Below are 25,779 nucleotides of genomic sequence, written 5' to 3' on the forward strand. Positions count from 1 at the left end.
ACTACGCCAAGAAAGAATCGTCATTTATGTAATACTCCTCCGCCGCGGCCAACTTTAGCCGCTTTTTCCGCTCTTGCTCTCGCGAATTTATATATATATATATATATATATATATATATATATATATATATATATATATATACGCGCGCGTACACAGTGGCTCTTATATATATATATATATATATATATATATATATATATACCGACGAGCGTCACGTCGTAAATTCACGTGTCTGCCGCCGTGGCGGCGGCAGCTTTTCACAACACAGTCCAAAGACCCTAATTATTCCGTTCTCGCGCGCGAGGGCGGGAAGCCCGAAACTATTCTGAATCTCTCTCTCTCTCTCTCTCTCTCTCTCTCTCTCGCTAGGCTTATAATTGTACGAGTAAGAGAGAGAGAGACGCTGACTCACGAATGGAAAATCCGGAGCGCTTTTGAATGAAGCTTGCCGCGCGCTGGTTTTTGGAGTTTCTTTTTCTGCATGGTTTTTGTTTTGCGCGACCTCGTTTCGAGGATACAGGTTTAAGAACGATCAGCCAATGTGTAGGAGGAGAGAAAAGTCGATAACTCGAGTCGAGCGGCGATAAGTCGTCTGACAATTTTCTAATAATTCCCAGGTGTCTGGTCGCCGGGAAGCGAGTCGGCAAAGCCACTGCGACAGCCCAGTCCCGAACGAGGCAAGGAGGGGAAGGATGATCCTATCCCACCGGTCTGGACACCCTCGAGCGCAGGTCCCAGTCCGGTTCCCGAGAGGAAAGAGTTCCGTCCAGTTCCCTTCGAGAGTCCTGTCCTGAGCAGGAAGAAAACCACTCAGGTATACACGGACGTAAATTTTTTTTTCTATTCTATCGAAATGCATATTGACTCTCTCCCTCGATATTTCCATGTAGCAACAGCAGCCGACAGCGGATAACAGCAGTACAGCGCCTTGGCAGGAGGACGAGTACAAGAGGGAAGCATCTCAAGTTCTCTCGCAGAGCGTACCCTCGCGAATCGTCAATTCGTACTCGGCACCGGCTCAGGGCTTAAATTCACTCGCCGCCGCCGCTGCTGCACCCCGACTGCCTAGGGCGCAAAATCCTACCATCACTCTGCTGCAGAAGGCCAGAGGTACGTGTTATACTCCATGTTATAATACACCCTTTGACGGAATTTCCGGAATGGCCTGTTGTTGTTTGATTAACGCGTCAAAGGAATTAATTTTGCTCGAGCAGAAAAAAAATTTAATTTAATCCTCTGTAATTGCATACTCACACGCGAGAGACGGTGTTTACACGCTCCATAGTGTGTAAAGCGCGCGAGCTTTAATATTACTCGATATTTACCCGACGACTCTATTCTGGAACAGAGGGACAGTTGCCAAAGGGAGCAGCCTATTTAGACGAGACCGATCATATTGCAGCCGGCCGAGCCGACGAGAAGCCGTTGCTTAGTCCTGGAGAAGTCAGTGAGTATCGGCCAGATTTTCTCCTCTTTCCCCCTTTAAATCTATACATCGTATATATATATACGCACACGTATACACACGAATCGCCGCATAACATTGATTGAAAAATTCGAGCAGTCTACACGCTGAAGAAGGAGTACGAGAGCGAGCCGGAAAGCGAAAATGCTCCGCCAAAGAAGATGGCCGATCTCGGCCCCCGGAAATACGAGGGTATCGGTCCGACCACCCGTGCCGGTGTACCCATCGTTTTGAGATCCGTAAGTCGGATATTGTCGCTCGCTTATGGATTAGAGAGAGAGAGAGAGAGAGAGAGAGAGAGAGAGAGAGAAAAGAAAAAAAAACGAAATTTAATCTAACTTTTGCTTGCGATTCTGTTATACTCTACTAACGAAGTTGTTCTCGCCACGAATCTGCGAAACTGAGCTAATGATTCTTGCAGGAAGTCAAAGAGAATAACCAAGCTAAGTGGTACAAGCGAATGTACGAATCCCTTCATCGCGCGCCAAAGAACGGTTAGTTTGCTTCTCTTCCGCACATACGCAAAAATTCTGAATCGTCCTCCCTCGAATAAAGCATTCATAAATGAGTATTTCGCATTTACAGACGACTACGTAACCATCCGCTACAAACCACATCGAGGTGATTACTCTGATTTTCTTTTCGTTTATATAGATACTACCAGCAGTGCGCATAAAAAATACGTAATATTACTATACTCTGTGCTAAAGCTCGTATATAATCTATGCATAGAATGGCGTTGTGCGACTATACTATATACTACTACTCATTAATGACACATATTAACTTTTGGCTGCTAATATTTCAGCTTCACTAATTGCTCGATCTGTACACATCTCGCATCTCCCGTTCCAGCCCGATATCTGATATTCTCGATATTTCATCGTGTAATAATAATAATCATACGTGATAGTGCTATATCGTCGATGCAGAATGTATATGCGAATAACTTTTGTTTTGTATTTTTTTACCTCTTATGCAGGTTCGACGTTTTATGCGCATATCTGATACCTTTATGTTGTTTTTTGTTTGTACGATTACACACATGACGATAATAATAATAATAATAATAATAATAATAATAATAATAATAATAATAATAATTCAAAATATGCAAAAAAGGCAGGAGCTGCTGACTGAATGGTGCTGTTTAATCATATAACAATACGTCCATGCGGATGTGTGCTCGTGTGTGCTCGCTGCAGCTATATATAGAGTGATTCTCGTATATGCAATAACATTTGTCAGGGAATAATGCGATGAATTATATATTTGCGCGTTATTTTATACGCTTGTATATAATATGCGCGCACGAAAGGCAGCGTCTAGCGATAAAGAAAAAAAAATCACGGAATTTCAATAATTCGTACACGCATATTATCATAATAACCCATACACGTATATACCTTTTAATGCGCTTAGTTGTATGTGAGGCCTAATTTATATATCAAATGTGAATAAATCAAACGTTTGAGTTTTAATCGAATCAACGACGCATCGCTGACTCTATACAATCTCGTGATGATAAAACTAGGCGATATCACAGCTGATGGTGTGCGTAAAATAATTGCGGAAAATTATCCCCTTGAAATACGCTTCTATATTATAATAAGGATAACCGTAATCCCCAGTCTAATAGTGTGACTTGTGACCCACTGCTTTTTTGAAAAATTCAGTACGAGTTTTAATAACACCGAGAAAAAAATGTGTACTTTTTCCAGGCACGAGAACCGGCTACAGCGGAGCATCAAGCGGATATCTGAGCGAACCCGAGCCCGCGCGAACATACTCCGACAGATCGGCTACTCTCGACAACCGCCGCCACAGACAGCGCAGCAATAAGGAAAATGACTACTCCACGGCTACTTTGCCCAGACCGTAAGCCACTTTTTTTCTTAACCATACTTCAAAAATCGTAAGAATATCGAGGTGTTATAAAAAACGTTGTCTTTCTATCGCAGGACTGGACGCATAGACGGTCACTACTCCCCGGAAACGTACCACCTTCAGCCAGGAAGGATAGAGGACTACGAGCCCGGCAACTGTTCGATCCAAGACAAGGAAGCCAAAGAGGTACCCAAACTCTGAAAAGACAATTATCCCTCGTAGCGTATAACAACCGTAGTTAGTACATAACGTTTCCGAATCATCCCATCGCGTCTGCTATCGACGCGAGAGCTAATATCCAAATCCAACGTAATACAATAATATGTCTCGCGGAAATATATCGTCGCGCTGATGCTATTCCAAGAAGGCGTTTCTCCGCCCCCGTTATTATATCGCGCGCTCGAGTCTCGGATAACACGCGCACATACACACAGACGCGGAAATGGCGAATCACGTTTCATAAGTGCCAAATTTATCCGCGAGCTCGTGCGGCCGCTGTGCCTAATTTCTGTAATCGGATTAGGGCCGCAAAACTCGGAGAGGAGATACGGTTACACGGGGTGTGCTCTGATTATTACTGATTTTACACAAAACGAGGCTCTCCATCCGCGTCGACGCGATTAATTAACGGTACGAAGGCGGGTTGGTCGGTTTGATACGTTCAATTTTTTTTTATGTAGATTTATTATGGATTATACTTGAATTTTACTGAGAGTGAGGATAGTGTATATGACAGTTTTTGCTATGGCTTTTCTTCCAGCCGCCGTCTGATCTCACTTGGGCGAAGCGGAAGGTAACGATATATTACACACGAACTCTAGTTGTATACAATTTTTATATCATATGTATATTTATATTATCTACTTTAACCACTTTGTTTATGAGCGAAATAATATGCAGAGTGTTTCTGTTGTGGCCTTTGATTTCGTGGCGCGTGTGCGAAAGGTCGCTGTATAATATTGTTTGACGCTGCAGGGACATATAACATAACTTTTTTACCGCAAAAACTTATACATATGTACAGAAGCAACTTTTTTAATGCGAGCTTATTTTTTGATTTGTTGTACTCATATGGCATTTTACTCTCTTTAGTTTAACATCTAGACGTTTTGGTTTTGTCTAATCGGTGTACACTGCGTTGTTTTATTTTTTATTAGCTTTTGTGGAACCGCTTATCTAGATATATAATTTTTAACAAAAGTCTTTTGTTGCGAAAGCAGACGTCATCTATTTGAACTAACGTTTGGTTTTGCGAATAACGCAATGATAGATGGCCTCTATTAGACTTTTTTGGTTTAAAAAATTTAATCGAACCTATAACTCCACTTGATTTTTTTAATTAACTTTTATAAAGTATAACCAACATAGAAACGGCGCATAGTATAATGCATTGTTTTAATCCTTTTTTCTAGTGGTGGGACGAGGTCATGGACATATTTGACGGGGTACGCAAAATTTTATTCTCAAAGAAATGTGATAGAATTTAAGAAAAGAAAAATCGCTTGAGAAACAAGCGCTCTTACTCGCTCTTCGCAGTTTTATACAATATAACCCGTAACTCATGCTGTCTACTTTTCGATCTCTATTGATACTAACGTTTAATTATTCCTGTAACTATATATCTTACTTTAAGAAAGAAAAGGATATCGACATCAATCCTCTTACATCAATGTCGTACTCGTTAATTCACGTCAACGTCGATACCTTTTTATTCTTAAATTAATAGCTGCGAAGATGAGTGAAGACCGATACATTTAACTTTGTCATTGTCGATCGATAAATTTGATCAGAGACTCTATTGAAAAATAAAAGATGCAAGATAAATTAGCCGATCGACATCTGATTTCGAAGTGAAGTGGGGTTTATATTATATAGTGTACAGTAATTACATTTGCAATTTTGCTTTGATTATAAACCGACACCTTTCACGTAATTGGAGTGCAGTTACGAGTGGTAACGTCTCGCCTGCTTACTCACGTTATAATTTCTCCTTATCACGTATATATATATATAGTAAAGTAACACGTAAAATGTTGATGCATTCTCTTCCGTCGAACTTTGAAAGCTTAAAAGAAAAATATGTATCCGTACGTGACCACGATGTCGTGCACATTTCTCGCTGTATACTTTCATATACTGTTTTAAAGTACCATTTGCAAATGTTTAATTACGTCTATCCAAATGGGATTAAAATGCTTTCATCGCGTGTCGAATTAACTGATTTATGATCCTTTGAAAACCAATTTAAAATCAAAATCAAAAAATGCATTACGTGCATGTTAATTTGATAGTTACGAAAGCAACTAACAATATACTCGGGAGTCTTCGAAAATGGAATTAAAAAAATTCAAACGGATTTTCGAAAACTCCCAGAACAAATAACCAATATAACAATCAAAAAGTAACGTTGTGATGAACTCTGTGTCCTTGGGTGTCTCTGTGTCTCTGTCGAACGCACAAAAACACGTCGTGTGTGTCTCTCCACTTCTACTACTACTACTGCTGTGTGGCGCAATCTATCTCTCCTCCAAAAAAAAATCGAACCCCACCGTACCGCAAAATCACACATCACCACCAAACCATCACCACAACGATCTCCAGTGGCTGGACGAAAACGGACACCTACAACCCCGAGGAAGTAGCCTGAACAACCCCACGACACCGACGACGACGACGCCGACGACGACGACGACCACCTTACTCCAGCGATCGTCGAGCACCCGACCGTCGCTCCAATCCAACTACCGTCAGCTCTCTCAAAGTGTAAGCAGGCACCAGCAGCGCTCGCTGCGCGGACCCTCGCCCCTCGGCCGGCTCTACAACAATCGCGCAAGCTCGCGGTCGCAGATGAGCAACGGCAAGATCCGCCGGGACCTCGAGCTCAACGACGAGCAGCAGCGGCTCCGGCAGTCGCGACTCCTCGAGAGCCTCTTCGAGCTTGCCGGTAGCGGTGGTAGCGCTAGGCCAAGGCCGCGAAGCGGCTCGACGGGCGAGACCGAGCGGCGAATCATCCGGCCTCTGGCCGCAGATGAGGACGTCGTAGTCGACGACTGGGCCTTTCTGGGCCTCATGGGCCCGGTCGACGCGCTGCGGAACTCGCGCGCCGCTCTGAGGGCTGCTCAGCTCAACCGAGCTGGGCAAAACGCAACGAGCAACGCCACAACGACGATCGCCGCTCAGCCGACGCTCTCATCTTCTGCTTCCTCTTCCTCCTCGGTCACCAACTCGTCTTCTAACGGCACGACCACATCCACCAATCATGCCGCGGTAGCGCCCTCCTCTTCTTCTTCACTTCTGGTTAGAGAGCAGTGCACCAGGGCTGCCGCACATCATTTTTTTTCCTTTTCCGACGCGCGCACTATCGCACTTTTTTCTATGTGTATGATCCGTGTGCCTTGCAAAATGCGTACCTTCGGTGAAGCGATTGCCCCCCTATGCGATGATAATGACGATGATTTCTCTCTTCTTTGGCTTTCCTTGCGGGTGCGATGCGCTGTGGTTCGTTGCGAACCTTTCTTTTGTCGTAGTGAACTCTGCACGTTGGGACAACGGCGATTTTTTTACTTTTGCTGCCGTTGTCCCTTTTTTCAAAACGTCAAACACGTGTACTCCACACATTTTTTGGTTCCACATTGACTCATACTCCATTATTTTCCTCGACATTCTTATACTTCCACTTCTTCACTCGATCGACTCTGCCTTCTCCCTATGATTGGCTTATCTATACGATACATTGTCTTGCGACACACATTCATTCAGATTTGATAACTGCATTGCGTAGAACGTTTACCTCTGTTGTATCTATGCCGTAAAACTTGAATTGCTGCAAATCGCTTTTGAAGTAAAATTTATGGAACTATTATGGCTTTGACGCTAGAACTAGCCAGCCAGTCGGCTTGCATTTTTATGTCTATAACACACTGTGCTTGACGATACATCATCACATCCAGTCACAGACTTTTACAATTTTGTATACTATTTAACATTATCTGGTGGGGATATAATATGAAGGGAAACAACTTATTTTTTGATTATATTTTTTTTTTAATCAATTTATAGTATTATTTATACATAAAACAAGTACAAATTGTTGTAAAACCAACCAGATTAATCAGTAGATTGTGCAAAATTAATATGGCTACATGAAAATCGATGTTTAATACTACATTTCTCCGTATACATTAGTAACTAGACGATTTTCCCCCATTATTATTCTCATACCTCTGTTATACATATTATGTGTGTGCATCCAATACTAACACGCACGATCACACTAACGATATAACCACGAAAGCTTTCACAAGCTTCATCACACACAGCAGCAGCAGCTGAAACTCTCACAGAACGAAACATATAATAGATCTCACGACTGCGATACAATGATTTCAAGACAAAATCTAATATGCAAAACACGAACTGATATGACACGTCACACAATTCGATGTTGTGTACCATATATACATATTTATTATCGTAGAGAATATTATACATTCGCTATGCGTTTAGGATCACTAAATCCACGCACGTGTATTAGCATGCAGTACATGTGTTAATACGAAGCCGCAGCCTTCGACTGCAAAAAGTCATTTTAATCGATACTTTATCATTCCAGCCGTTCGAACAGTCCAACACACACTCGCCCAAGTCGTACATGACTCAGTAAGTAAAATTATTCAGTTCGCTCCATTCAACAGAGAGAAAGATAGGCGTCCTTTCAAAAAACTTTCCTCGGAACTTCATCACTCTCCCTCTCTCGCGCGGGAGGACGTGACAAATAAACTACAGAAAGATCTATTTAATTATCGCACACGAGCCTCCTCTCGAAAGTTCCGCGAGTCGCGAAGTAGAAAAGTCGCCGCAAGTTCTCTCTGTTGAAAAATTCATTATCGAGCGAAAGTCGGCTAATTTTTAACGTCCCCCGCAGCGCTCTCAAGGAGTCCGGCTATGAGAGTGACTCGACGCTAGTCTTCCGTCGTCGCGAGGACGCCAGTCCATTGAGTCCTCTCGAGCAGAGGATAGCCTATAAGACCGTTCAGAAAGGAGGCGACGTTCCTCTTCATGGTCTTCGCAAGCCGGCACCCGAGCGTCCCAAAGGTAAGTTTTGTCCGAAGGTTTTTTAAAAAAAAGAAAGACGTATTCTCCATTGGAGTTCGTTGTAGAATAGGCTTCATTAGGGGTAGGAGCGTCTCCTGCTCTTTTATTGGCATACATTTGCGAGAGCTGTCGTTATGCGACGACATTGTCTTGCGAACGTGTGTCCGATGAAAGCGTATTATACTTTTCCTTACTTTAGAAATAACGATTATTTTTATCGCAATATATTATTATACATGGTGAAAGAGATTTGGCTCGTTATCAGACACGATCTCGAGTAGTTGGGGAAAATTTATGGCAAATAACCGTATTTTACTACAATATTTAACAGTTTTAATTACTGCTTAGGTAGAGAGAACGTATAAAGCTCGTTCAGTAGCGCCCGTAGTCGAGGCATGAAAATGGCTTTAAAGTGTTTTACGTGCTATTGATCTCCCTGCACGTATTTTTTTTTTACATCTGCACTCCTATTTTCTTGTAGCACTTTTTTGATTTATACGAATTATCGTTGACTATTTATAGTAGACATAAAAGCTTTCATTATTTTACAGTAGGCTATAGATACATTTAGTTGTTATGGCTTGCGACATCATCGATGATACGCTGCGCAGTTTTTGTTTGATCTGTTTTGCTCGACTCGAACTGAATTTCATTACAGCACTACTACTCCTTTTCTTACTGAAATAGTTTTTTCCTATGTATTATCCAAAAGTTATTGGAAGAAACTATCTCACTGAGTTACAAATCACTCTATCAATATCGGTACGCCTGCGTCGTGCCGAATTTTTGATAAAAACATCTATCGTCACGTTTTTTATTATACTCTATCTCTACATTTCGATTTTTTACCTGCACCTTATCATGCACCAGAGTTACATCAGCAGCGCAATAAAAGTGAGCAGCTCACCATTATACTCACAATTTCGAACCGCAACCAGTAAATCAGCAATAATAACAATATAAGAACCAAAACTAAGGATCAGCGCACGCTTGTATACTACTCTACTCTACTGGATCAATCTGAGATCGTCATCCACGCTATATTCTGAAGACTGCAAACATGGTGACAGGGATCTCTCTCTACTGTATAATCACAAATTTCCGAGCTTCGTCACGATTTTATCTAAACCAAAAATAAAAAAGAAAATCCGACGTCGCAACCACAAGTCTCTGAACTCTGTCCACAGACGACACCGAGATCGAGTACTTCCCGATCTCGCCAACTCTGACAAGGATTCGCGTTCACAGGAAGAGCAGCTGCAGTTCGGCCTCGCCAGCATCCTCGACTTCGTCGATGAACGTCTCGCGCATACCCGTCAGTTCTATGGCGTCGAGGCGGTCAACCTCCCAGCCGCTTTCCTCCACAAGAAGCAGCAGTAATCCGCCGTCGTCGGTTAGGAGAAACGCGATCGCGAGTAGTAACGTTAACGGTAGCCGGGTACCCTCGCCCCCTAAGAGAAAATCTTCGCGAAACAATCGGACTCTGAGATTGTACTCGAGTAACTCGTCCGTCGTGAAAAGTCAGGACGGGAGGCACGAGCAGTGCTTTGTCGAAGAGCAGATATCGAACATCAGGTTGTTGAAGGAGAGGCTGAATTCGAATATCGAGAGGCAGAGGAAGGACAGAGAAGATCTGCATAGGCAAAGGGTTGTAAGGACCGCGTCAGCGAGTCCGGTTTCCTTGGTCAGGCGACCGATTTCGGGCATTTGTCTGGAGGCCAGGAAGAGAAGGTCCGAGCCCTGTCTGTCTCGTAGTCCTTGTGACTCGAGCGACGTACTGGTGAGTCGAGCCAAGTATAGGATCTGCACGTCAGCCAGTCCAGTCGCCAGATCACCGAAGCTACCGCTGGTGAAGAAACCTTCGGAGGTGAAATCGACGATCGGTAGATCGGGTTCCAGCACCTCTGTAGCTGGTTCCAATCGGGACTTGAGAAACGTCGACAGAGTCTGTCAGCACGTATCCCGAGCTAAAACAATCAGTACACCGGTTAAGAAGGATCCGAAAATTCGCAGGACTAAGAAGGAACAAGAGGAGTCCTGCAAGAGACTCAGCCGGTCGACTGCCGATCTCACGTCGCCCGTTGAGGTTAGAAGGGTCCTCCAGAGACAGAAGGAAAAAGACAAACATCCGAGAACTGTGACGACCAAAGTTCTGTCTACGGGGACGATCGTTAAAAGTTCGTCAGCGCCGTTCACATCGAGTATCGGTAGCAGTCGGCTCAAGCTCGACGAGAAATCGTTGAAAGTTACTGTAGCCATCTCGCCGAGGGGTAGGGAAATTTTCAGAAAACCGGGAGAGGCTGGAAAGAGCACTTCTGGAAAGCAGAAGAACTTTGTCGCGGAGAATATTAACGAGTCCAAGAAGAGAAGAGTAAAGGATAAGACGCCGACAATTAAGAAATCGGAATCGGTTCAGTCGATATCGAGCAGAGGTAGTCCCAAGCCACAGAAGGACATTCAGCCCATCGACACCCACATGAAGAATAAGAATAAACAGGTCTCGAAAGACTCCAGCAAGGCTACCAGTCCAGGGCGAGTGAAGACTATCGAGAGAATGACCAGATCGGAAATCGTTACTCCCACCTTGACCGTAGATCTCCTGAGACAACATCAGGAGGCCACGATGTCCGACTCCTTCTTCCAGCACCTCTTCCTACGAGACATTCTCCTTACTTCATCTCAGACCAATCCTCCGCGTAAATCCTCGGTTTTAGACCGAGCTCGCATGTTCCAAGAGATGAGTTACAGCGACAGTTACCGATCCGAGCCATCTCTCAAATCGCTGAGCCTCTACCTGGCTAATAAGCGACCGGTATCTAATTCTCGCTTCCGCAACTGGGAGCGCGAAAGCGCGGCTTCTTCCAGAAGTTCCAGTCCTTACGGGCTCAGATCATCAGCCGTTGCGCTATCGAGATTCCACAAGTACGACAGTTTACTCCGAGTCGACGAGTTCGGATCGTCGAGTTCGCTACGCGGTAGGAGTCCGGACCTGACTCGCGAGTGCCCTAAGGAGAGAAGTCTCAGCGAACCACCATTGAAAACCCTACGAGAAAATTCTGATTTGAGCAGCAGACGATCGCCGTCGCCATCGCCGGTCAGGTCACCTTCCAACCGCAAGATACAGAGCTTGAAGCAAGGTGACTCCGACAGTGCGGCCGAGAGTTTGTCCAAAAAGTCCAGAGCTAGAAGCGCGAGCGAGATGGACTACATCTACGGCTACAAGCAGAACTTTGGGTCCAATGCGTCTCTAACTAGGAGTACAAACTCGCTAATGAACTTCCCGATCGATCGCGAGGATTACCAGCAGTATATCTTAGAGAGACTTCACTCGAGACAGAAGTCAAAACGCTACAAGGATTTGTACGACTTTTACACAAGTCTGGAGAGGATGGGTAAGCTGGAGAAGACCACCTCGACGAACGACCTTCGCCCGAGGTTGAGAAACGAGGAGATAATCGACTACGAGCGTTGGAAGCAAGTCAGAACCAAAGAAAAGGCTGAGCTGGAGCTTAAGGACCTTTACAGGAAGCTTAAATTAGCTCAGAAAGAGAAGGACTTTCTGTTCTCCACCAGAGACGTAGATCACTTTAAGTGGCGTGGCGACTCCAGCCTGCGCTGTAAGGAGAGATCGGTGGAGAACATAAGGGAGCAGTTTCGAAAATTGGCCAAGGAAGAAAGCGAGCTGGAAGCTATGCGGCAGCGAGAGATAGCTTCGAAGAAGGACACCTACAAACCGCTGTGGCGAGGAAACTCGGTGGTGAACGTGGCCAACACGATGACGAGGAAAGCTGCTGAAAAGGCGGAGTTTGACAGATCTTCCGTTCAGGCATCGCTGCAGAGGAGTCTCGGTGGAAGCAACAAATTCTGGAGCAGTCTGTCCATCGAACAGGTCACCGCCCTGAAGAACCAGCTTAACGATATCTACGGTAACGATCCGGTAATCCCCAAAAAGGTGATCAAGTCCAAGTCTCCGGAACCACCTGTCACCACTTCCCAGACACCCGTGACCAACGGTATCTCGGAATCCCGCAAAGAGCATCTCGAAGAAATAATCTCGCACTCCAAACGCGTGCGAAAAGAAACCCTCGTCTCCGACAGCGAGCAGTCCATGCTGTCGGTCTCGGAGTACGAGATCGTCGTACCAAAGAGGAAGAGAGACGTGTCTCCGGATGACGGTCAAGGCCTCCACGTCCGCTGTCACTCCATGATCCAGAACCGTACAAGGCGCGGTGACGAGGCCGACGTGATGAAGCGCAGCGGCTCCATCAGTCGAGTCTCCAGCCTAGAACGATCTCAATCCGATCGTGCACCGAACTCCTCTCCCATGAGCGAAGTCGAGAAGAAGCGGCTTTCGCTGACTCTGGGAAATGAGATGCTGGAGAAGGTGAGTCAAAAGCTTACCACATCGATGGTCCGACCTCGCGAGACTCGGGGTGCCATCGCGGCCAAAAGCGCGTCCAGCATATCGCCCAGGACCTGCTCGTCCATGGACGCGGCCACGAGCGACGACAAGTCAAAAAACAACTTTGTGCTGGTCCTGACCCACAACGACGAGGGACCCGAAAAGGAACGCGTCGAGCGAGTCATGAAGGAGTGGTCCAAGAAGCAACCGATCCCAGAAGCCGCTACCGATCAACTGGACAGCACGACCGAAAGCTCCGACACCTCCATCCGCACAGTTGTCCGTCGTTCCAGCGAGTGCGACGACCTCCTTAAGAAGGTCGAGTTCTACGAGAAGATCGAAGAGCACAGCCGCAAGCGACCCTCCAGCAGCCCAAGTCCCAGCAAGCTCTCCTCCGCCCAGAGCTTCGCCGATCTCAAAGATCTGTTCGGCGAGTGTGGCTCAGCCCGTTACCGGACCCTCCCCCGTTCCCGATCCGCATCACCTGCCGGCAAAGCGGAACAAACGACCGGTGGCAATAACAGAGGAAGAAGCTCTTCCGCCTCGCCGGACGTGGTGGCGAGCACGCGACGACCGGTCCGTGACCGATCGCCGCTGCAGTCGCACAGGCCGCGCAGTGTCAGTCCGTACCGCGTCGGCTCGCCCGACTCCTCGACCAGCCTCGAGAGTCTCTGGCAGCGCTGCGGCTCTCCAGATCCCGAGAAGTACTGGAGGACCTACCTCAAGCTCGTGCGCGACGGTACAGTGCGACGGCTCCGCGCAAAGTTCGAAAGCTTGGAGGAGCTTTCCCATGCTGGCCGCAGGAGACTCGCTCTAGCGCCCAAACGATTCCAGAGCGACCCGGAACTAGCCAGGAACCTGTTAAAGAAGGTCACCGATACCACCAAGAATTACATCAAGCCACAGGAGATATCCGATGTCGCCTGGCTTCGCAGGAAGTACGAGCCGCCGCCACGAGGTAGGAGACGCAGGACTTCGCCGATTCTCAGAGTCCCCTGGAGGCTGGAGGACCTCACGATGCCGCACATCAACGTCATCAGCAAGACAGCCGAACTGAAGGACTCGGCCTCGCGCAAACCCTCCAACTCCATCGCCCACAAAGAGGAAACCAAGGAGTTGGAGGCCAGAAGAGCCGTGAACCGCGTGCGCGAAATTTTCGAGCGCAGCTTGAGCCCTGACAGCAAAACCTCGATCCTCGGCGAGATGTTCACCTCGGCTCCCAACGTCCACGAACTCCGGGACATAGCTCCGTACTTGGCCGGTCGTTGGGTGGCCCACCAGTACCCCAGTCGCTACGATAACTCGCGATCGGTGTCATCTCCCCCGGACCTCTCCCGGGAATCCGAGGACTCGTCCCAACGCTCCAAACGCTCCATAACACCGCCGAGTCGAAAGAAGAAATTCGCCGGATCCAGAGCCTCGTCCACGAGTCCTGTGCGCCCGAGAACACCAGTGTCGATCCTCAAGCAGTCACCACCGCACTCGAGCAGCAGCGACGTCTTCGCCAACCAGCCGTTCGACCCGAGTAAACACAGGCCGAGATTCAGGTACCAGCCGCCGCCACCACCGTTACCGCAACCTCCGACACTGATGACGGTGACGAGACACAGGAGCAGGAACTGGTGTCCACCGATACCCACCTACAACGCCAGGCCCACCGTCGTCACCTTCGAAGGTCCGAGATACCGCAGAAAGGCGTAACGCGTCGGGATACTATATACTTTTAAACATTTGTTTTTTTCAATTATTTTTTTGTTTGTCATTAACGTTTGTCGCTCTTCTTTCTTATTATTGATACGCGAGTACACAGCAGCGCCGTTGACATCAGGAGCGAACGACGTACCAATATTGATAGAGAGAAGAGTGTTTTGCACGTATATGAAAAAAATGTGTGAACGAGACAGTACATCCGTAGATATTTAGACAATGCTCTGGCGATCGTCACGTATATATACATATATATATACAGAGTGTGTTGTCGCCTGCACTCATTGTTTTTCTCTTCTTTTTTTTGTTTTCTTTTTATGCGCTCGTCCATTGTAGAGTACACGAATGCACCGCCACCGCCACCGCCAAAAGCCCAACACTACAGAGGCGAACGCCAAGGTAAATTCTTGCCCTTCTCATCTCTCTTCTATACTGTTCATTCATCGATTAACCAATCAATTTTTTTTTTTTTTATATTCACACACTTACATGTAGACTTCACCACGTTTGACTTTTTTTAATCAATCTTTTTATTGTGTCTGTCGTGCATCGTTCCTCCTTTTTAATCTACATATAAGTGTTGTACGTTTTACTTATATACGATATTATTTTACTGACATTATTATACGAGTTATTCTAAAAATACCTAATATATCAATAACTCTCTAACTTAAAACTATCATTAAACGTATAAAACAGACGAAAACAAAATAAAAACCGCGCCATACACGCCCACCGAAAAATCCCGCCCAAAGCACACACAGTATACAGAGCCCGCGGCATGACAATTCCCCATAGTCGCAACATCAAACACGAGAGATCGAGAGCGGCCGTCTCCTCGAGACAAGTCAACACAATCAAACAATCATGCGTCCCATTGTTCGGCCATATCGCTTGCTAAGTCGTCTCCCCCGAGGCAATCCTCCCCCGCGCAAGAGTACCTGTGCGTATACACAATCCAGACCAACCGCACCGCATGCAGGTCCCTTCAGACACACACACACACATACATACATCGCTCTGTCTGCATGCGATCGATTGCATTTTGCTCCGTCTTGCTGATTGCCCGTGTGTATGTGCACGTCGCTAATTACTCGCAGACTACACTGATCCTTTCAAATATACGCGCATGTGTGTGTGTGTGTGTGTGTGTGCATGTATGCGGTCTCATTAATCAGTCCGCGGGAAAATGAAGAATATGCGGAAAGAGAGTGAGGGAACTGCCCGAGCAGAAATTTAAAATTGCACGGCGAGTACAGGGAGATATCGAACGCGCGCGCGCGTGCGTGGCCGATATCGGCTCTCTGTGTGCGGAGGACGAGAATGACAAAGACCGGATTATAGCAATCTTGATTTTGTATATTTTATCAGAATTTATGAGGGATGCGCGAGGGTATTTACATGAATATAGTTTTGAAAATTGAATTTTACCCGCGTGTATCAGACCAAATTACGATGTATACGGTTGTACGCTGACGTATCATTAAAATTCCGCTTGATTTATAGCTCTATATCTGTACTATACGTGGAATCCATAAAACACCGGCGATAAAATCTATAACAATCCGCACCCCTGAATAAATCGCTACGATTTTCAAAACAAGAAAATCCAATCCCAATACACAACTACTACCCCGTGCATATAAAACGAGAAAAAAAAACACCTCACCGCACTCTATTTAAGCGCAAGGTGTATCGCGTGTCTATATATTCTTCCGTATTTCTGCTCGGGCGCGTCGCGATGCGCAGCGGCGCATGCGATCGAGGGTCGAGCTTGTCTGCACGTCGGCAAGTGCGTTGATCCCGCACATGCTGCACTGGCGCAGCTCTCCTACTATATAGCACCCAACGTATACGTACAGACGGTATTACTGTACACACTGTCAATCGAACTGATCCGACGTGCTTTTCTCTCAATACTCCGCCGAGTGAATCATCTTGGCTCTCCTGATCGGCAGTCGATTCCGCATAATTAGATTGGCCGCTGGCGGGCGTCAGGCCAATTGCCGGAGCTTAGCAGCCCCGGTAGTGGTATAGTGGGCTATAAATTATTGTTTTATTTTCGAAGCGCAGCGCCGGTTATTTCGAGCGACGAGTACGTCTGTGTGTGTGTGTGTGTATGTGTCTGGCGAGAGTAATTACTCGAGAGGCTTTTCAGTCCTAGCTATATTTTGGAGAGATATTGTTATGCTGCGACGATGGCGATATTAAAGTCTTGTGTTATGTAAAGACGATTATTCACTGTACTGTGTAATTTGGAATTTTGTTTTTTGTTTCAATAAAAGCCACATGTTACGTAATCTTTCGCTGCTCCAAGAGTTGCTTTATTTTCATGGATACACGTACATACACATTACATTACTCACGCATACGTAAAAATAGCCGTAGACAACAACGCCCACGCAACGCTCAATTTCTCAAACGCCGCGTGTATTCGAGAAAATTTCAAGATCAAAGCAATTACAAAACGCTCTGCACGAATTAAAAGCAAAAAAAAGCAGCGAAACTGCACGCACGCGACGCTAAAAATACGCGTCTGACTCGACCGATAATCGAAGCAATAGCACTCGTCGACGCAGACCAAAAAACTCCCGCAGCGCTCCGCGCGTAAATCGATAATACACAGCTCTCGGTCGAATAAAAAGAAACGCGTGAAAACCAAACGTTCCATCCGCTCTCGAACTGCGCGGCAAACAAAGGGCCTATAAAAAGACTAGACGAGCCCTCGCGTCGACAAAAAAAAAGGTCCCGTTCATTGTCGCAGAGGATACGTTGGTATACACGTATATGCGGCGCCGATGCGTGACGCGATTATCCGGCGCTGATAACGAGAGAGTCGACCTTTTGAATGTGCAGTCGTACATGGATGTCTGGGACGGAACGAGGCGAATGAAAAATTATCGCTGACGAGGCGAAGGTCGTCGATGATGACGTCGCTTTTGTGCTGATGGAATAATCATCGTCTTCTCTCTATACGTGCTCGGCCTGCTCGAGTAGTTCGGAGCTTTGCAAGTTTTTTAGGTCAACAGGGCTTTTTCGTACATCCACATAAGCGCAATAACTTTCGAAATATACTCGCGAGCGCGCGGCGAGTTTTGGCTTTTAATGACCTTTGCGCAAATAGCGCTTCCACTTCAAAGGTAAAGCAACTGTTTGCGTTCGAGCGCGCGAACGAGTATTAGGGCTCTTATCTATGTTGGGAGAAACAATTTCGCTCGACTTATTTTCGGGGATAGCGGAACGCTAGAAGTGCGCGAGTGTTTGCTTTTTGATATTTTTCTGTATACGCATAGGTGAGCCGTTAGTCGGTCGGATGTATAGAGGAGGAAACGTATAGCTTGTGATTATGGGCTGTATAGGAAATGAAAGTCTTTAATTAAAATTTTGAAGCTCGTTTTTCTCGCCCAGGGAGATGCGCCTGATTTGGGTATCTGGTACGGAAGGACGTGATTTTTTTTCGTGGAAACGTGTAATTTTCTCGCGGTGTATACAGGCGTGGAAATGAACGGTTTGAATAGCCGTGAAATTATGCTGGTATTTCGTGTAATCTAATCGACCGTGGTTATTCATGGTTAATCAAAACGCGCTTGTACGGTAAATACCGATTTAGCTACAGCATTGCACGTTCTAATAATCTAAAATAATCCATTGTTCAGCGCAGTTCAAAAATAAAACACGAGGCGAAAATAATTTGGCTGCACATCTCGCGACCTTCGTGACTCACGTGTAAAAAATGTCAACAACGCGATAAAAACCAAAAAAAAAACAGGTCCAAACCACCGAATCAACGCGTTCAATAGCACCTCTCCCGCATAACAGAGACACTATAATCTAGCGATTACTCGTTACCGAGATCTCGATCGCGAGCAATTATCGATGACCTAATCGACGCAATTATCGACGAAAAGTTAAACTACTCCCTCGCGCGCTCGGCACTTCTATACCGCGACATTAGTCGCTGCCGCGCGGCGCGTATCACGTGACTCCGCCGAGTAAACGTCGCGGCCGCGTGCGATCACGGAGTCGCGGCAAGACACTCGTCGAGGACGTATCGTTCACGTGTATGGGTTTATAGTTTTGTTGTTTTTTCTTTTGTGAATACGGAGTACAAGTGGCGCGTGCGTGTGTGAGTGTGTAGTGTCGTCAAGGTGTAAATTTTGTTCGGAAGTGCGGCCGATACGTAGGCATTGTGCATTGATTTCATTTGTTTGGCTTGACAAGAGAATCTTATTCTTTGGGAACTTTTCGAAACTGATGGATATGCAAAGTTTGCAAGCCGTCGGTTTATCGTGGCTGTTTTGTTGGACGAAGTGTATCGACAGATAAAAGAATCTCGCTCGTACATACTATCGGGAAAGCTTTAGAGTGAGGTATTTGATAAAACGACGTCGCTCTCTCGAAGATAATCCGCGGATAAATCGATGCGTGCGTCGAGGCGAAAACAGACTTTATAATATTATAAACATCGTGTATACGCGATTTCCATTTTCAATTATTCCCAGCTCTCCTCGCCTTTGTCTCCGTCGTTCATCATCGCGTCAATTAGCGCGATGAAAAATCGGGAAAAAAATAGAATGCAAATGAGCCGCTTTTATATCGACGTTTCGAGTCCCATACGTGCGTGAGTGACATGCCAAACGCTTTTTTTTTGTTCGTGTTCGACAATGAACCAGAAGTCGTCGTTTTTGTGTTTTTATTTATCGTCGCTTTTCTCAGCATAATGTTATCGCCGCTCGACATGCGTGTAAGAAAACACAGTGTATTACACCGGTGATAAACACAAGCGTCGGCGGCGACAGAAGATGAGTTAACGAGTTTCTTTTCCTCCTCCTCGTGAATAGCCGCGTTGATAAGCGCGAAATACTTCTGATTAGATAATGACCCTGATGCTACGTACTGTAAACAAACGCGTGTACACTGCGCCGAAAGCCCATTTTTTCACTCCCCAATTACAATATACTCTCTCACTCCAGATTTCACTTTTTTCCCGGCCCCGTTTGTTCCATAGGCTCCAACTATCGCGATACAAATTAATTATGCGCTACTCACGCGCGCGCGAGGAAAAACCGGTGAAATCGCTCCACATCTCGATTAGCGAAGCTGTACTACAGAGCCTCTCTCTCTCTCTCTCTCTTCCTCATTAGAATAGAATGACACACGTCGACGTGTGAGAAATCGAGGCAGTGCAAGTATTATAGCACACCGTATACTCCGCGGGATTTCGCGTAGGATGATTGTTTCCGGAAGTTCGCGCGCGGAGATGGAGAAAAAAAGATGAATGGCTTCATACACTCGTGCGCGGCCGTAATTATCAGCTGCTTTCTCGAAGGAAACTCCGTGAGTCGTCGGTTTTCGCTTGTAGCTTTTTACGATTTCGCGTTCCTTTTTTTTACTCTTCAAAGCGAAACGAAATTATACGGGGCAATAACGCTCTAAACGATAAAGCGGCTGAAAAATCCACCTACGTTCACTTTTACTCCTCGAATCATACACGCGGCGCTCGCTTTCAACAATGGGCTAATTTGTTTGCTATAGCTCACAGGAAAAGAGATCGCGGCTAACGCATTGGCCCTATCGCCATAGTCGATTCCCGCTTTTGTCTTGGCGCGCGAGCTAAACTCGATTACGCCCGCAAAATGGATTTTCCATCGAGCGTGAACGCATCCGATGCTACCTATACGCGGACGCTCCAATTTATTCAATCTGATTACAGGCCTTACGCCGAAATAATGCGGTTATGGCCTTTTAGAGGGACATTATTTTCCCGTCTAAAGAGCTCTGCCTATAATAAACCGATAAATCTTCGATCATAGCACGCATTGTACATAATATATGTAGAGAGGAGATTAATCCCGCGACGCGACGCGCCGTGCAAGATTAAACACGCAATTCTTTCCTTCCTCACTCCTGCATTAAACACCGATCTAATTTTCCTCCCGTCCGCTCCACAATCAGATTTCCGCCGCGCGAAAGCAATTTTCCAGGCTACTCTCGGCGAAAGAAAAAAGAAGCTTCGCTGGAAAATCACGTTCCTCCAAGGGAAAATTGCACAGGGCGCGGATCGATCTGACCTTGCCAGAAGAGAGAGGAGGGCATCGCGATAACGTAGTATAGTATAGTCGCGGCGAAACAGAGTAACGTTGTATGCGCGTCAGGCCAAGTTCGCGCGAAAATAGAATTTTGAACGCGCGTCGGTGGGTGTGTGACGAGCGCAGCGCTTTTAGCGGATTGAATTTTGAAGGCGAAGAGACAGGTGCTGTGCTATTTTTGTACTCGCGTAATTCACTCCGGGGAAATTATCCTCGATGTATTATGCGGAAAAGACGATCATCCATATCCGGCGCACGAACGCGCGTACGCGGCGCATAACACGGCTCTCTCGGAATAGAACAAGCGTTTGGAAGGTTATTCCGAGAATTTCGTATCCTATGCAAACGCTAACTCAGCACAGAGTCGTGTGCGATCTTAAACAGAGAGAGAAAGAGAATCCATAAAACGGTTTATCGGAAACTTCCTAATACCGACGCGGAATTGCGCAACTTTCCCGCAGTCGTTCGGCCAAACGAACTCGGCGCACCGGCTATATCTACGAGCGAACTTCCCAAAGAATCGTATACACAGAGAGAGACAGAGAGATAGATAGAGAAAAAGTCTTGCATAAGACCGTGTGTAGCGCCCGCGGAAAGCGATTCCTCAAACTTTCAAAGAGATCCCTCGCGCGCTAGTGATCTATGCGGGTATACATCTATCGAAGCGAGCAACTTCCTCGATCACACGATTTTTAAAGCGAGATAAGGGCCTTCACTCCATTGCGCCAGAGTTTACAAATCTCTCTCTATAATCAAGGCTTATCATTTGCATAATCCATGCACGCTCGTAAATAAAAAAAGAGACCTCCAATTAAGGCTGTATTTCGTCACGCATCGCCAAGGAAAATATACACACGCGACAGCGGCTAATTAGGCTCTCGTCGATCGGAGAAAATATCGAAAATACCACCGCGACTTCTTTTCGCACGGAGATAGGCCCTTCCGGCCTGTGTATACTCCGCGCGCGCTTTTATCGCGAATCGACGATCGGCCAACGGTCGACGCCGCCGAACGCGGAACGCGCCGGATGAGAACCGCGGGCTGAACGAGCACCAGCTGAAAAAGAGAGAGAGAGAAGAGCGCGCAGAGAGCAAGAGTCTTACGGAGTTCGGAGAAACAAAGAGTGAGTGTGTTATACGGTGTTGCGAGAGAGTATTTTCGTGCATCGACGTATCGTTTATGAGACTGATTTCTCGATCGGCGGTGGAAAAAAAAAGTAAAAGTATAACGCAAAGCGCACTCGAAGAACCTCACGAGGGGAGCATAGCCTTCCGAGAAGCCTGCATCATTCGGCTTGAAAAAAAAACCAAACTTACTTACATACACACGCACGGAAAAAGCGTATAACCCCGCGCTAAAATCTTGCACAAAAGACCTTTAACCGCTCTTACTCAGACGCGCACACGCATAACACACACTGGCGATCCTTTTCGCCGCGGCGGAGAGGGCCGAGAGTGTGTACAAGAGAGGGGCCATTGTCTCTCTTTCTCTCTCTCTCTTCTCTCGCGGCGCTCACAGCGCGCGAGTTCTCTGGCCCCTCGAGGGACTCGTTCTTTCTCTCTCTACTCTTCACCTCCTCTCCTCTCTATGCGAAGGGGCCCGAGCCCGGCTGTTCTCGAAGGCGGCAGTGCCGACGCGACTATCGGATCACTCGCCCACGCACGCGCGAGGTCGCGTTTGTTTGTGTGTGCGCTTTCCGAGCGAATTTTTCTTCCGATTTCTCGAGTTCATACAGGGGGTTGCTTACACAGTGTGTGTGTGTGTGTGTGTGGAATCAATGCGCAGTGCCGAGGTGAAGTGTCGTTTACAAGTGAATATTGTTTATCTGGAATAGGACTTCTGCTTACACTCGTCGAGCACTCGGGGATGTAAGAACACGGCTGCGAAGCGAAAACACGCGGGTCTTCCTGACAAACCAATCGTACTACACGCACAATCGAAAAACAGCGGAAGAAAATGAAGTGCAAATATTTACCGGCTACGCATCGCGAAGAAAAAGAAGAAGAGGCAACGAAGTGATATGCAGCTGTCGTCCCCACCACCTCGGCAGGCCCGAAACGGCCAGCTGCCTCGAGTCCGCGAGCTGGAGAACAGTCCGGAGTGGACGAGTCTTCGCAATGACATCGACGACCTCCGACGCTTCTCCCGATTGCCCCGACGTCTGAGGACCAGGTTCGCCAATAACAGCAGTCATCAGCGTCAGAACTTCGAGCGTCACGCCGTACAGAGGAGGTCCATGCCCGAGATCCAACGGGCCGATCTGGTGTATCTGAAGCTTCGGTCAGAAGAGGACGGCAACATGGGCGATCAGATGTTCCGCTCGGAGCAGCAGCTGAACTACGACTGGAAGCCCAGGACGGAGTTCGAGCGCTCGTACTTCGGGGACATCCAGGAGCAGCCCAGGCCCAGCTCGAGCCTCAACTACTACGAGTGCAACGATCAGCATCTGCTGAAGGATCTCGACGAGGCGAACAAGTTCGATCAGAATAGCAATCTGATAGTGCCGGAATCCAGAACGAAGGATGCCCTCGACGAGGACTACGACCCCGCGGAGATACCCCGTAGGATCGACGACTTCGTGGTCCCTCACAGCCCGGAGTTCCGCACCAGCCGGGATCGCCTCCACGAGATCTTCGAGCACAATCGCTACCTGCGCCGGAAATTCTTCGCCGACATGCCGATCGGAGCCAACGACAAGAACAACGGCGTCAAATCCAAGCTCCAAATGCCCGCAGCCGTAGCCAAGACGACGAGCGGCTTCGGCAGCACCGAGACTCTCACCAGTCAGAGCAATCAGTCAGCTGGAAGTAGCACAGACGGCCGCAAATCCCGCGCCGACTTCGGCAACACGCCGGACTCGCTGGACTTCAAGGCCGCGGAGCAGACGCAAAAAGAGCAGCTACCGTTGACGTACTTCGGTACCGATCGCAACGGCGGCACATGGCGCAGCGTTACCAATCGGCCGAAGGTCGACGACCAACCGCCGCAGCGTGACCAATCGCCGCGAGACCAGTCGAGGAAGAAGCAGCAGCAGCGAAAGGGATTACTCTCCACGGCCTTCCCGGAGAGGGATTTTCGCAAATCCATGCCTAATCTCAGCAGCAAAAAGGAGGAGGAAACCGACAAGTACTTCGCCAGCTGCGCAAGAGTGACCGACTCGTTGGACGACTCGCCGACGATGGACCGTCGCAAGAGCAGCGACGAGTCCAGCTGCTCGATCGAACGAAGCCGAGAAGCTCTGCTGAAGAACTCAAGAAGCTTGCTGGAACTGTCTTCCGAGACGACGACAGCGCCGGCGAGGAACAACCGCAGGGAAACGAGGATCGAGCGGATGATCCGACGTCGAGGTCACGGATCCTTCAACAAGTCCTGCTCGGACCTGACGAGCATCGAGGACGACAGTCTGCTCTCGCCGAGACTCGTCGGAAACGCTTTGTCCGCTTCGAGGGATCGACTACTCGCCAGGACTAAGGACTGCGGAGTTCAGGCCGGAAGCACGCTCCCCTCGGTCTACGGGCCAATACCGTACAGTCAGTATTCCGCACTTTAATCGCTAGATCTCTCTCGTTCCTTTGTTTCGGAGATATGCTATACACACATACACGGGCCGCCACGTCCCAATTGCGTCGACGCTCCAGAAACGCTGACCTCTACGCGGTGGGTTAATCGTATACGAAAAATCAACAAGCTGCAGCGGCGCATCCCTCTCGCGAGTAAATTACGGTAACGAACGCACACTTCATCCCCGTCATCGGGGACGCGCGCGCGAGTATAGCCATTAAACTTTCATCGCTCGCATTAGCCGGCAAGTGGACGACTTCTCGCGAGCGCGGCCTCGTCGAGATTAATAGATTCCAGCGCGAGATTGTCAATTACGCACTAGCTATAGATATAGACGCTATGTATAGCCTCGACGGTGCGTTTAGCCGTCGATTATTACGAGCGGCGCCTGCGCTATATACTCGCTCGCGAGTTTCACTTTCCTCTCAAGAGAGCTGCGAATTCCCAGCTGATGTTCGAGGGCCGAACTACTAACTCCTGATTTTCGATTGTTCCGAGAGTGTACCCCAGCGTGGAGTTTCGAGTGTGTTGACGCTCAAGAGAGATAGAGAGTGAGAGAGACGTTTGAATGGAGTATGGATATATTATGGTGTGTATAGAGGATCAAAGTTTTTTAATATATTGCATATAGGCTCTCGCAAGAGGATAGTAAAAAATACTGGGTATAATTTACGATACACTACTGTACAGAGTCGACTTCGGAACTTGAAAATTCAATTACCGGCTTTTACGAGTACGCCGCGCTGTAATAAAAGCCGGACTAACGACCGTTACAGTGGAATTTAACGGTTAAAAAAAAGGCCGAATTAAAAGCGAATAAAATGCAGCAGCGGTGGACTATCGATGTGACATCGTCGGATATCGATGCGCGTACGCGGGTGCTTTTTTATATTCGGAATTTTTACAAGCTGCAGAGAGAGAGAGAGAGAGAGAGAGAGAGAGATCTTCGCAAACTATGTAAACATCGCGTAGTCGAACAAAAGTTTCTCGGAGCGCTATAATAATAACTCTTTCTCGTGGAGGAAAAAAAAAGACGGCGACGTTCACGAGATAAGTTTTCATGTAAATTTCATCCCCTTTTTTATCCACTTTTAATTCCTCGCGGTGGTCGTCGTCGGCCTAGTTCTCGACTTGCGAGAAAAATTGTACGCGTGCGAACGTTGAAAAAGCCCGCGAAATTCAAATTAAGCCATTACTCGCACTCGCAATTTCGCTCGGGAAAAAAACTCTTGTACTCCTCGAAAACAAATAAGCAAACATTACCCAATAAACATTCCAGCGCTCCATAATCGAACTCTCTCTCTTCTCTCTCCCTCTCTCTCTCTCTCTCTCTCTCTCTCACTCTCTCTCTCTCTCTCTCTCTCTCTCTGCTTTCCTCCGCATCCGCAGAGCGCAGCACTTTGCGCACTTCCCGCGAAAGCCCACAGCAGAAAGCGAGTTTCACGTTCGCCTACTATACACATACACACACATGCTCTAGGCCTTTGTTTAGGTTTTACGCGCATACGGTAGACAGCCTGTGTGTGTATAGAGTCAGCGTCCGCTCGTCGTTGCAGGCCACAGTGTCATCGGC

At 47.2% G+C, this 25,779-nt stretch overlaps 1 protein-coding gene across 2 annotated transcripts in view; it reads left to right on the forward strand.

The window, feature by feature from the left end:
• LOC100121771 overlaps positions 1-25,779 on the forward strand; it is a 53,588-nt gene that overhangs the window by 19,436 nt on the left and 8,373 nt on the right. The window contains exons 4-19 of one of the 2 annotated variants that reach the window (XM_031924747.2): positions 619-815; positions 892-1,111; positions 1,350-1,448; positions 1,566-1,705; positions 1,888-1,960; positions 2,052-2,087; positions 3,188-3,344; positions 3,428-3,539; positions 4,114-4,146; positions 4,766-4,798; positions 5,955-6,116; positions 7,966-8,012; positions 8,278-8,447; positions 9,635-14,524; positions 14,893-14,955; positions 22,480-23,049. In XM_031924747.2, coding sequence (XP_031780607.1) covers positions 619-815; positions 892-1,111; positions 1,350-1,448; positions 1,566-1,705; positions 1,888-1,960; positions 2,052-2,087; positions 3,188-3,344; positions 3,428-3,539; positions 4,114-4,146; positions 4,766-4,798; positions 5,955-6,116; positions 7,966-8,012; positions 8,278-8,447; positions 9,635-14,524; positions 14,893-14,955; positions 22,480-22,517 — 6,470 coding nt within the window. In that variant the 3' untranslated portion in view covers positions 22,518-23,049. Of the gene's footprint in view, positions 1-618; positions 816-891; positions 1,112-1,349; positions 1,449-1,565; positions 1,706-1,887; positions 1,961-2,051; positions 2,088-3,187; positions 3,345-3,427; positions 3,540-4,113; positions 4,147-4,765; positions 4,799-5,954; positions 6,117-7,965; positions 8,013-8,277; positions 8,448-9,634; positions 14,525-14,892; positions 14,956-22,479; positions 23,050-25,779 lie in introns of those variants that run through there. The other variant, XM_031924738.2, reaches the window with a different exon arrangement.

The sequence above is a fragment of the Nasonia vitripennis genome, chromosome 2 (assembly GCF_009193385.2).
Source record: "Nasonia vitripennis strain AsymCx chromosome 2, Nvit_psr_1.1, whole genome shotgun sequence".
In the NCBI taxonomy this organism is placed as follows: Eukaryota; Metazoa; Arthropoda; class Insecta; order Hymenoptera; family Pteromalidae; genus Nasonia; species Nasonia vitripennis.